This window comes from Nematolebias whitei, chromosome 12 (assembly GCF_014905685.2).
Source record: "Nematolebias whitei isolate Nwh7 chromosome 12, NemWhi1, whole genome shotgun sequence".
Classification (NCBI taxonomy): domain Eukaryota; kingdom Metazoa; phylum Chordata; class Actinopteri; order Cyprinodontiformes; family Rivulidae; genus Nematolebias; species Nematolebias whitei.
In genome coordinates, this window is record NC_056509.1 from 45,767,660 (window position 1) to 45,781,173 (window position 13,514).

The following is a 13,514-nucleotide window of genomic DNA, read 5'->3' on the forward strand; positions in this document are numbered from 1 at the left end:
ATAAATAAATACATTAATTAATTTTGTTCTCTGAAACACTTATGCTCCTTTATACTGTACATGCTCCCATGCAGTAATATGATCATAATGAATCCTGGACAATAGCTTAACATTTTATTAAATTAATTTTCTACAGCGGGTCATAAAGATTATAAGTCAGGGTAATTTCTAACATATTTGTTTTATTTGTGACAAGAAACAAAAAAGTAAACATTTCATAAAAACTGCACAATGTTTGTGGCATCAACATGCATTCAGGTTCAGTGCTCCAGGTTCTGCAAAGCATAGTACCGTGTTTCTCATTCATTCAACCCTAAATACTGCAATATGTCCATACCTGAGGCTGGTGTGTGAGGTTGGATTACCAAGCAACGCCTCAGAGCTCTGGCTACTTGCCTAAAGAGGGACACACAAGAAGCAGAAGGAGAATAAACAGGGTACTCTCCTCCACACCACCCAGAGTGTACCCTCAATGGCAGGGGAACAACATGAGATCCACTCAGAGCTGAAACTGGTCGTTGGGACAGTCTGAACGAGGCACGAAAAGGAATTGACACCGACACCAGAGGAGCCATGCACCAGCTAGTTGACAGAGCCAAAGCTCAAGACTGTAAGATCAGATACACAAACCCGTGCACTGCCTGGATTATCTACAGAAAAGCCTTCGACTCAATGCCACACACATGGATACTGGAGTCCTTGAAACTATAAAACATCAACAGGACACTAAGAACCTTCATCAAGAACTCAGTGGGACTGTGGAAGACAACTCTAGAGGCCAATCAAACTTTCTACCAGTGAATAGAAAGGGCTGGACTGAAGGACTTCACATTGGCATTAATCATGGCAGCACAAGAAGAGGCCCTCAGCACAAGAGCAGTAGATGCGGGGGTCTACCATACCAGACAAGACCCAAGATAAAGGCTGTGCAAAGACACCCCTGAGACAGTCCAACACATACAGGGGGTAAGATCCAGACAGACAAAGCATACATGGAACGCCATAACCAAGTGGCTCAAAAAATACACAGGAACATTGGATCCAAATATGGACTGGAGGTCCACAATCAAAGTGGGAGATGTCACCAAGGGTGGTTGAGAATGAAACGGCTAAGATAATGTAGGACTTCCAGATCCAGACTGACAAACAGGTGATGGCTAACCAAATGGGCATTGTGGTGGTCATCAAGCTGCAGAAGAAGGCAGTGGTGATAGATGTAGCAATCTCAAGGGACTGTAATGTCAGGAAAGAGGAGCAGCTGGAGAAATATCAAAGGAGTTGAAAGAGACAATACAGATGTGGAGAGTCACAGCATCAGTAGTCCCAGTGGCGATAGGAGAACTCGCTGCTGTGACCACCAAACTGGAACAGTGGCTCCAACAGATCCCAGTAACAACCTCAGATCTAAATTCTGCAGAACCTTCACTAACACAGCAGATAAACTCATTAGACTGTTGGGTACAACAACAGACCAGCTTGATTTAAGCATCTAACCAGATCATCAGCACCGTGTTGAACCATCTGGATCTTGATGGTCTCTGCAGCTCCTGGTCCAGCTCTGCAGCTTGTTAAAAACACGTGGTTTCTGTATTCAGACTCTGGATCTTAACGGCTCCACCGAGCCACCAGGTGGTGATTTGGAGACCACACGTTACGACAAGTCAGCCAGAAAAACAAGATCAATGCTTGAATGATCAAACCTTTTATGGCTGGTTTTAAATAGATGATGAACTGAGCTTGTGTGACCTTGCTAAAGGTCAGAGGATCCATCAAAACCCAAAATACTGACTGTTTCAGCTTCACAGGAGCTTATTGCTGAAAGTTTAAGAGGAGAAAACAGACTACTTAAATATGATCTGATCAATATAGTTTTTAAGATAGACTCACCTGACATCTGTAGAAATTGTTAAAGTCTGTAGAATATGATCAAACATCCATCCATCCATTATCTTTACTTATTCCATTTTTGGGTCACGGGGGTCGCTGGTGCCCATGTCCAGCAATCACTGTGCGAGGGGCGGGGTACACCCTGAACGGGTCGCAAGTCCATCACAGGGACACATAGAGACAAACGAGACAAACAACCATTCACTCTCTCACTCACACCTAGGGACAATTTAGAGTTACCAATCAGTCTAACATGCATGTTTTTGGTTTGTGGGAGGAAACCGGAGTACCCGGAGAAAACCCATGCATGCACGGAGAGAACATGCAAACTCCACCCAGAAAGGCCCCTGGACCGGGGTTTGAACCAGGGACCTGCTCGCTGAGAGGCAGCAGCTCTACCAGTTGCGCCACCGTGCTGCCCATGATCAAACATACTCACAAAATTTAAAAACAGGAGGTATATTTTATTTAAACATTACATCTACTGAAATAACTTGTATTATGTTCTGTGCAGTTTTGAACCCAATGTGCAGACAGGTCTCAGGAAGGACTAATATTTATTTAAATAAACAAAAAGGCTGACGTGGCAGTAAAACATACGTGGGACATGAACAGAGCATGACACCTTGAGAGGACAATCCACAGACAAAGGAGAAAAACACAGAGACGCTGAATATAGAGGGAACACTAACAAGACACAATGATGAACACCTGGGGGGGATTGGGGCCAGGTGAAACAGGAGCTGGCAACATGAGGGACAAAACCTGAGGAAGGCAGGACAGACGACAAGAAAAACACAAACAATAGACAGATTCTCACATGTATACAGGAATATATTCCTTTTTTCAGGAACAGTTCTCTTACAACGACTGTCAGATATCTGAGTTATGTCTGCCTGATAAAAAAAATGAAGTTAGGCTTTAAATATCACATCTGTTGAGGAATGCTTATCAACCGCTGCCTTTAACGTCAACATTTTAAACAAATTTCATGATCTGTTAGCACTCAAAGTGATTAAAGCTTTATTTTTTGTATAAAGCAACAATTTTACCTCTAATAGAAGAACTGCCGTGCTTGAGATGTTGATTTCTCTTGTTTCTTTGAAATCCATGTCTTGGTAACAATGACATGCTTCTAAAGCGGTGGTTAAACTTACTTTTGGATTAAAATATCCTCTATTCATCTTAATTACTCAAAGAAGTCTCTGTCTGTCTGTGAAACTGCTTGTGAGCCTCTCTTGCAGATCTTCCGAACCATAATTATGGACTTGTTTTGATCAGTTTGTCCCTCAACACAATTGATAACATTTCTTTGAAGACAAGACAGGCTTTAGGCGAGCCGATTTGCCCTGTTGGCACGCAGCTGGATATCTCATCGACTTGGAAGACTTGATGACGTGTCTATCTCTGCTGCCATTTGTGGATTTTAAGGACACATTTATAATTGGATTTACGATAATTGGTTCCTGCTTTTTGGATTTGGCTGGTCGCTGGTTTTACCAACAATCAAGGAAGTCATCGGCAGAAAATTTGGTCCCGATCACGCTGCTTGCCTTTATGATGGCTTGGTTGGTGCCTCGAGTACCCAGACTCAAATGCTTTGGGCAGAATGGATCATATCTTGGGGATTTTACTCAGTGGCCATGTAATTTGGACATTTCAGAACCGAGTCGACCAACACAGACTCAAGGTAGACATCATTAAGTTCTGCCTGTCCCCAAAACAACTGTGTGTTTATCTGAATTTGGCTCCCCTGGCTGACCTTGAAGAGCATCTTATCTGAATTCACCTGGAGAACATGTGATCTGACGCTCACCACCCCCTCCCTGAGAAATTTCCAACTGATCAACCAGATGAAACCAGCTGAATAAACTTTGTGTCATCATTTCAGGACTCTTGGATTCTCATAGACGTTATTCTTGCCCATTCCCCGACATACCTCGAGAATGTTTATGGATCTCACCGGAGGACATTGACTGATTATTTCATCCTTATCAGAACTCTTACAGTGACCTCGAGAGCATCTATGAACATTGCTCACCGCTCTCGTCGTCCCCCTCTGCAGAATGTCTATGTCACTATGCGATTGTTTGTGCGAGGTGTTTTTTAATATTAGAGTTTTTTCTTCTCAGGCAGGAAGAAAAAGTCTGATAAGAATTTTTTTGTCTCCAATTCCTACACATGTCTAGTTTCACTACTTTTTGTCTGTCTAAACAGATCTCACTTGTAAATGAGTCTTCTAGGCTCAATGTGAGTTATTTGTCTAAATAAAGGTTGAATGAAAAAAGTCACACTTGAGGACACGAGAAGATATTTAACTAGTTTTTACTTGCAATGGCAGACACACTCACAGGCTTACACAGCTGCCTTATTGAAACCCGGTCGTGAAAATCTGCATCGGACAGTGTGCGAGAATTGTTTATGAAATACACGCTTATCAGCTATCACAGCTCACAGTCCATGATGACCTCAGCCTCCCATGCAGGATCAAATCAGCTCCCCTCTCTCTCTGAACTCGCACATGTTTCATCATTAATTTAACAGTTAGTGATAAACATCTTTGACCTTGACCAGAAGTCTCCTGACACTGCCATCCAGCACCAACGTGACGTTTCCACAGAGTCTCTTGGAGGTTCCACAGGTTGTAGTTTGTAGGCGTCAGAGCAGAGATGATGACAGATGGAGGTCTGAGAGTGTGTTTGGAGCATTGAGGAGCTGCTCGAGTCAGCTGTAACACGGAGATCCACGTTAGCTTCCAGCAGAGAGCTGAGAAGAGTCAACAGGTGTTGTTGGCTGGACTGACTCATCCACAGCCACACCAACACCACACTGGGACTGCTTTTACGCAGAACGTTTTGACAAATCAATTAAATAGTTGACTGGGAATATGTTTGAAAACCAGAAAACTCTCAAATGAAACTAAACCAATACATCACAACACATTCAAACTCACATTAATGATTACAGCTTAAAAAGGCCACTTTATTGGAGCTTAAAGAGATGGGCGTTTTGGGGAAGCTGATCCAGATCCCAGAAAAGAGCCGTGCTTCCCGTCACTACGATGAAAACACAAGGTGAAGAGATGAACTAAAGAGTAGACGCAGCTCCACAGGCTGCCAGCTTCATGAAGTAAAGATCCTTAAAGAACTGCAAGATTAGGAGTTTTAAGCAAAATAAAATAAACCAGTCAAAGGTAGGAGGAAAAAAATTAACTTTACCTGGAAAACACCACAAGGAGGTTCTACCAAACCACGACGGATAACCTGCAAGTTTATGAAGAGACAAGTAGTGATGCAGGACAGGTGTGAAAAAGGACAAATGAGGACGTGGTGTGCAGGACGAGTAGAGGACAAAGAGGACAGGACCGAGTTAAACAAAGCAGAAAGACAGACTGAAACCAAAGAACAAACAAACAAATCACAAGAATCTTAACAAAACCACAAACATTCAAAACAATTCAAGACAATAACAAACCATAATCACCAAAAATCCCTAAACCCATGACAGTACATTCCCCTCATGTGACTCCTGTCATCCAAAATAAAGTCCAGGCTGAGGAGGACAGGTGGAGGGGGTCGGGACATCCCTTCAGACACGTCAGATGATTCTGGTACTACTAAAGTCTACAAGTTTGGAATAAAAAAAGTACCTGTTTCGTTAGAAAAAGGACTCAGAGATTGGAACGTCAAATGTTCTGTAGGTTGCTCCGGGCTGGTGAACTGAATTTTTTTGACTCCAAAATCAAATGTTTGTCAGATAAAAGCATATCGTATATTGTAATATTGCATATTATTCAGTCAGTGGTTTCAGTGTTTTCATTGTCCAACATTTTGCAGCTCAAAACCCCACTTGGACTTTTAGAACTTATAGTTTCTCGTCACCATTTGCCATTTCACATTATTGTTTATTATATTTACTTATATAACCCCCTGAACTTAAAGTTCTCCATTATTTTCTGTCGGGCCACCTTTTTAAGAAGCATTGCTTTCATCTCACTGACCTTCAGAAAAATTAAAATGATGTATATCTGGCCACGTTTTCTCGTCTTTCCTCCTCAGCACGATCATCAACGACAACCACGATGGTCATCGACAGTAAGTCTGGAGATGCTGGGTCGGCATCTTCGCGGGGGCCCAGGAAATCATTTACCGACAACCTCTACGCTACGTTTAGCTCTCCGATAGCCTGGATCCTAGTCCTGGCTCTAATCCTCACTTGGTCGTGCGTCTTCATCATCATGTTCGATGTGATGGACTACAAAACCATTTCAGGTAAAACATAAATATTTCACTTTATTCGTCTCTTCTCTCAAAGAAAAGACACATTTCATATGTTGTTTGTAAGGATTCAAAGTAAATAGAAACCCGACAGTCAAAATGTGTGTTACTGCTGCAGTTTGTGAGTTGGGGTTGAAATTATAGATTATATATTAGCAACATTTAGAAAACTTCTTATGAGTTCACTGGTGGTCGTCTTTATGATCTGTGTGCCAAACACTTGGATATTATTCGTACAGTTTGCCATGAACGGACTGTTTTTGTGTTTAGCCCTCCTGCTGCCCTTGGGTCAAATTTCTTACAAGGCCTCAGCAGGAAGACTGAGGCCTTGTGGGTCATTTTGACCCAAGGGCAGCAGGAGGGTCAAGCATGTCTTGTAGGTGCAGTAAAAAAAAAACATTTTTTTACAGTTTAATCATTATTATTATTATTATTTTACATTTTTATTACTCCTTTCAACATTTCATTTAAGTCTAAAAATGCTCTCACTTATTTCTAATTATCTTTAATTTAATATCCATAACTTAAAATGTTAATGCTGCAAAAAATATTTAGCCGAAACAACCGACTTGTGGTAGTTTGCTAAGCCTTTGTAAAATAATAGAATATGATACAGAGCATGAGGATATAATGTCATATATCTGGGCAGAATAAACAATCAATTTGTTTAAAAAATTGCCTCAAGACAAGAAAAGCACATTTAAGATTTTTAGATCTAATTAAACGGCATTGAACCAAATGACTGGAGTAAATTTAATATTTGTAGTTAAATTGGATTGTGTTAGTCAATTTTTAACGGTTGTCAGATTAATTTGGACAACTCATGGATTTCATTGGGTCGGACGTATTTGGGCTGAATTTAAAATAAACTTGAGAGAAAATTTTAAAAGACCCTGAGATGACGTCAGTCGTGAACTTCATGAATAAACTGAACTGAATGAAACCAAATTAAAATTAACGTTCTTCACACAGGGATTATTATTACCGAGTGAATAGGACACAGAATATTTAATTTGAATGAACTGCTGACGCTCTGTGCTAACACAGTTGTTGTTTAAACAAGTAATTTATCTGATTTTGAGACAAAGATGTGTAACATACTGTTTTTAATCCAAATAATCTTCATTCGTTTGTCTTTTTAACAGTTTGTTTACTGCGTTTCTGTATTTTTAGTACGTTGTGCATTTCTTTTACAATATATTGTCTTATTCTGGCAGATTTGGAGGCACTTTTGTACAAAAGTCACATTTTACCTGTTCAGTTTGTTTCTACAAGAATGCTAAAAATAAGTTAACAGGCCTTCATCTGTCACTCACTTCTCTTATAATAAAGTAACAAAAACAAAACATTTAATCTGACCAACATTACTAAAGCAAAACATTAACAATATGTTTTTCTTATTTACTGCATTCATTTGTCTTCCATTTTAATTTCGTATTGATGCAGAGAACAAACAATGATGCAGCTAATTTTGGTAATTTAGAATTAATAATTACTCTAACAGAATTAAATAAAACGCAAGCTTAAAACCTCATTATCATCATCATCATCATCATATCATGCAGAAATATTGTGATTGATTCTCCCTTCCCTTTCTATTAATGTTTCCGTTCCTTTCCTTTCCTTTCCTTTCCTTTCCTTTCCTTTCCTTTCCTTTCCGTTCCGTTCCTTTCCTTTCCTTTCCTTTCCTTTCCTTTCCGTTCCTTTCCTTTCCTTTCCTTTCCTTTCCTTTCCTTGCCCACAGCATAAAACTCTTTGCTCATTGCTGCTGTCTCTCATCCAATCAGGTCACCCTCAGGCTGGCGTCAGGAAGGTTTTTAAGGATTCAGGGCATAGAGGCAAGAACCCTAAACTGCACCTAACTCCTCAGAGCAGACGCTTCTGTTTAGACGCTGAATAAAACTACTAACTGTCCATTTCCTGACACTGACTGCTAACGTTGGGTTTCACTGCTGGAAAGTTCCCTCACAGCTTCCATGCGTAAATCTGTGAAGAATGCTGGATTATAAACGTTGTTGTTCTGGTAAAATCTTCCTGTTCGTTGATGACAGCGTTCTGTGTTCAGATGTACAGTCAGCGCAGCTTGTGTCCTGTTGAAGGTGTCGATCCCCAAGTTCCTCAGTGCAGGGGTCTGGACTCTTTGTTTTGAGGATCTGAGCCTTACAGCGTCTTTAATTCACAGATTAATCCTGTGTGGTGGAGTAGACTCACCTAGCATTTGAGCGCCTCTATTCAGTCTTCAAATCTTGCGTCAGCTGGTGTCATGAGAGGCTCTGTGAGTCACCTGGACAAGAGTTCTGTTTAAATAAAACAGGACTTTAGTTTCAATCAGAAAATGGTGGACTGTTCTCTTTGGGTTTGTTCATAAGTGAGGCAGGAACGGAGCGTGAGCTCGACAGATGACTTGTTGCAGTATTACATACTCCACGCCGGTCCGAAGCTCGGTCTACATTCCTAGCCTCACCTCTGGTCATGAACTGTGGGTCGTGACCGAAAGAACAAGATCATGGATACAGTTAGTCAAAATGAGTTTTCTCTGCAGGGTGGTTGGACTCTCCCTTAAATAGGGTGAGAAGTTCAGTTCTCTGGGAGACTCAGAGTAGAGTCGCAGCTCCTCCACGTTGAGAGGAGCTTGTTGAGGTGGTCGGAGCATCTGGTAATGATGGACACTGGGAGCCTCCAAAGGAAGGTTTTCTGGACATGTCCAACTGGAAGGAGACTCCAGGGAAGAGCCAGGACACACTACAGAGACTCTCAGCTGGAACGCCTTGGAGTCCTCCCGGAAGAGCTAGACCTAGAGTCTGGACCTCCCTGCTCAAGATGCTGCCCTGAGACCTGACTCTGGAACAAGACGAAGACAATAAATGGACGGACTATGGACAACATGTAAGTCCTAATGATGCAGGACCGCAATTCCATGAATGTTAAAAATAATGAAGGGACGATGGATGCCGTTCAAACTGTAAGTGCAGGAATTTAACTTTGTGATGATTCAACAAGAAATTAGGTAAATTATTCAATGCAAAAGCCATATTAATAATTTAGTGAATTTATTTTCAGATCATATCTTTAAGTGGGTGAGCTGTGGCCAGATTTGTTGGAAGCAGAGTAACTGAAACGTCTTCATCTCTGACTCAGAGCATGTTGGTCTCTGTTAGTCACCAGTGATCAGGCTCTGTGTGCCCACAGGATCTTACCCACATTGAGTTAGTTTAAACCTAACAGGAAGTCCAGTCTGACACTCCCACTGTGTCGTCGACTCAGTTGACCCAGACGTCAGCTCAGGCAGGACGTGGACGTGGATGGACGTGTTCAGATAGGTGAGTCTGCCCTGCCACTGGCATAATTAGACCATAAATCTTGTTAATATGGAAACTTATGGGCATTAAGGCTCCAACCCTTAAAACAAAGAGTGGGTCCAGACCCCTGCACTGGGGTACCAGGAGAGGAGACATGAGATGTTTCTCTGCTGTTTCGTTGATGCTGCCTTCAAACGTCTTTGTGGAAACACGTTCAAGTATTGGAAGAACCCAACGACCACGTTTGATTTAAACCAGAAATGATGTGTTTTTGATGTTTGAACTTCAGATGAGCTTGGTCACGTCTGCTCTGTCATTTTCCTAAACAGATGTTTTTGTCTTCAAAAAAAGAGAAGACATAACTCAAGCTGATCTGAAATCAGTGTTCTTGCGTTGTCAGTGCAGTTTACATCTTTGTTGTGTTTCGGAGAGTCGAGCTGAAAATGCACCTGCTGCAGTATTTGTGTGTATAAATATGTAAAATAAGATGAACAATGTTTGTAGGACGTTCGCTTTGGCAACATAGACCCTCTTTCATCAAACTTTGATTGATTTTTGACAAATAAAATTACTTTATAACCTCCAAATGAACAATGTTTGATGTTTATCTGTTCAAGAATTTCAAACTCAACCAGATAATTTATTTTAAGCAAAACAATTTCAGAGCTTCACAACAAAAACCGACAAAACTATAAGAATGAAGAGTTGATGACTGAGGGTCAGTAGAACTTGCTTTTTGCACATTATTATATTTTATGGAATGCCCCTTTAAGCTTTAGAACTGAAAGGTGGGTAACTTTTATTATCTGTAATTTGACAAGACAGTCAGCTCCTATAATTCAGATTAAAGTTTTTAATTTAGCCCCTTTCAGTTTACCTCCCACAAGGAAATCACTCAGTCCAGATGTTTGAGTTTGAAGTAAATGTATATATATTTTTTACAAAGGTGTGCTTTATTTTTCCTGGTGAAACAGCTTCCATCAAACCAAACTGATGGTTTTGTTTGTTATTCACCTTCGTGCTCCTCCAGGAGGCCTCAGTAAGATCAGCTCAGACCCCGTGAAGGTCATGAACGAAGCTGTGGACGAATCAACAAATGTCATCTCGTCCATATTTAAATTTGCTGCCAGCCTGATTGCTCCTGAAGATGAAGAAGGTAACGCTCACAAAAAAAACGTATGCTTTTCATTGAACAAGTCAGAAATGCTCCAATTCATCGTGCAAACTTGTTGGAAATGAAGCAGCTGATTATCTGCGTGAACGTTGCAGCGCGTTTGATCTTTTTCTCTCCATCTCTGCAGGAACTCTGTACGCAGTGAGGAAAAAAGGTTTGTACATCTTGTCTGCCATCTACAGAATAAGAAAGAAAAATGCTCGACACTTTAAGTATTTTACAAAACATGACATTATGATTGGGTTTGAGATTTGCTAAAACCTAATAAGATGGATGTTGATGCTACCGTAAGATGTTTGTTTTTCAGAATTTGCACTTGAAGTTTAAAAAAATCCATTGTAGAGATGATCGAAAAGCACTGAGATGATGATAACAGCCAGATACTAACACACTGGTGGTAGATTTAAGCCTTTTTAAGACTTATGAACCATCTCTAAGATTCAACATGGTTGGAGGAGGAGGAGGAGGAGGAGGAAGAAGAAGAAGAAGAAGGGGCAAAAGGTATTTATTCTGTTTCTGGGAGTGAAGACTGATGAGCTCTGCCCTTCATCCCATAACGCTCAACTAACAGAAGAACATTTTAGAAATTCATCTTATTTCTTCTCCATACTTAAAAGTGTTCGAGTTGCAGAGGCAACAGGAGGGAAACCCAGACCTCCCTCTCCCCAGCAACATTTTACAGTTTTACCTGTGAGAAGATGCATAACCCTTCCAACGAGTTTTGGGCTTTCCTCCCAGTGGAGAGACCTGGAAAATCTCCAAAGGGAGATTTCCAGGAGGCATCTCAATCAGAAGCCCGAACCAGGGGCGATTCTAGAACCTGACCTTTAGGGGGGCTTAGCCCCCAGTACTGACAATGGCTCTTGGCTTGAACAACATTGGCGTGAGATACATTCATAATATATGGGGCATACACTATTGGGAGTGGGGGTGGGGGGTGTCTGTTAGTCCTCCCCCTGAATTTTTTAAAATAAAGTAGATATAATTTCCTGCATTTTGGTGTATTTTAACAGGTCATTTAACATCTAGGTTTACTTACATAAGTAAACGCTTGATTCAATAACTATTTTAGAGCTCGGCACAACAAGAAGTAGCGCTAAGCTAGCGGCGTGCAACACAGACGCGCTAGCTAAGATGCTACAGACGTAGCACTCTGCTTTAAATTGCACAACCTGATAAACACTTTGTACAAAATCAGTTTAGTGTTAACTGATCATAGCAAAGACTAAACTTATGCAACCAGAGGTGTCACATATATCTACATACAAAATACACAAAACACAACTAGCTATAGTATAAGAATTAACCTTTAATTTAACCATTAAGCATACAGTGTAATTACAACAGAAAATGGATGATTTACTTGCAGTTCCCTTCGTACAGATGAACATGTGGTACTTCCTGTTTCTCACTTCAGCTGCTCATGAGGTCGGCCGCAGGGCTTTATCCATCTTTTACATTTTTTCAGACTCAGTTTAGGTTTTGGAAATGGAATAAACTGTATTAAACCCTCTAAAGCAGGGCTGTTTAACTAAACTGCAGGGGGGGGGGGGGGGGGGGGACATATTTACTGAAGTCCAGCAGCTCAGGGGCCAGACATCCAGCAGTTAAAGTCATTCTGTAAATAAACCAAGTATTACAATGATCCGCTACCTTTTAAATTAGTTTATTATGTTGCATTAAATCATAAATGCGACAAACAGAACCCAAACACAGAACTGCCCCCCCCCCTCAAAAAACATTTTTTTGGTGGTTTAGTAAAGAAAAAAAAGAAAAGAAAGAAATTTACTTTATTTTCAGTGGTGCTGAGTTAAAATTTAAGGGTGCTTGAGCACCCCCCAAACAGAGGCTAAACTCGCCACTGGCCTGAACCATCTCAACTACTGACTCCTAAAGTGGAGGAGCAGCAGCTCTCAGGACGATGGAGCTTCTCGGCCACCTGACAGTGGAAGCATATTTCAGCTGCTTGTATCCAGGATCTCATTCAATCAGTCATTTTCCTTCCAAAGTTTCACCCCGTACCTGGAGGGAGCATTCCACCTTTTACCTTGGCTTCAGCCTGCAAGGAGCGGACTCTCAGCCGATTCACAGTTAAGCACACAATGCGGGGCAGACTGAAGGTAAAAGCCTGAAAACAACAGAAACTAGACCCGGAGGTTTCCAAACCTGACGCCTTCCTGCACCCTGGGATCCTGTTCATGAGCGCCACAAACGGGTCCGGAGACGAGGAGATCCACCCGAAGCATAACGAGCCTGCAACAAGGTCATGAGCCAGCACCAGATCCACAAAACACAAGTGTTGGAGGTTTGAATCCCAAGTACCTTTTAGCAACTCTGGTCCTCTGTTCCCTGACCTGGACTAAAACGAACCTGTTCCTCCTAAAGTTCTAGTTATTAGTTAGACTAATATGTTCAACTAATAATTCCTTTGTTCATCCAACAGTTAATTCTAACTTTTGCCTCTAAGATTTTATTTAATACTCACTTTTACAGACTTAGTCTTTTCTAGCTGATTGTACTTTTGTTTTCGTGCTAATTGTATTTCTTTTATCTGTGTGCAGGAGAATTTCTACCATCGAGAAGTAAAGGTTTGTACATCCTATGTTTTACTGGAGATGTTGGTTTTAAACTGAAATACTGAAAGAGTTAACTAATTAAAACATGTTACTTTGTTTAGATTATTTTTTTAAATTCTAAAATTGGCACCCAAATCCCAAAGATGCACATATGTGGGATCAGGTTTCAAAGAGTTGTCCCTCTTTTAAAAGTACTTCGCGACATGGACGATAAAAAAATACTACCACCACTACCTCTACTACTAAAACTACTTCTACTACCACTACTACTATTATTAGTACTACTACTACTATCACCACT

At 41.0% G+C, this 13,514-nt stretch overlaps 1 protein-coding gene across 1 annotated transcript in view; it reads left to right on the top strand.

Moving 5' to 3' along the window:
• LOC119417960 (probable serine/threonine-protein kinase kinX) overlaps nt 1-13,514 on the top strand; it is a gene marked incomplete in the record, with an annotated part of 34,468 nt that overhangs the window by 2,311 nt on the left and 18,643 nt on the right. The window contains 5 exon segments of the mRNA XM_037685207.1: nt 5,946-6,158; nt 7,952-8,002; nt 10,494-10,619; nt 10,765-10,791; nt 13,199-13,225. Of these exon segments, the coding sequence (XP_037541135.1) occupies nt 5,946-6,158; nt 7,952-8,002; nt 10,494-10,619; nt 10,765-10,791; nt 13,199-13,225 (444 nt within the window).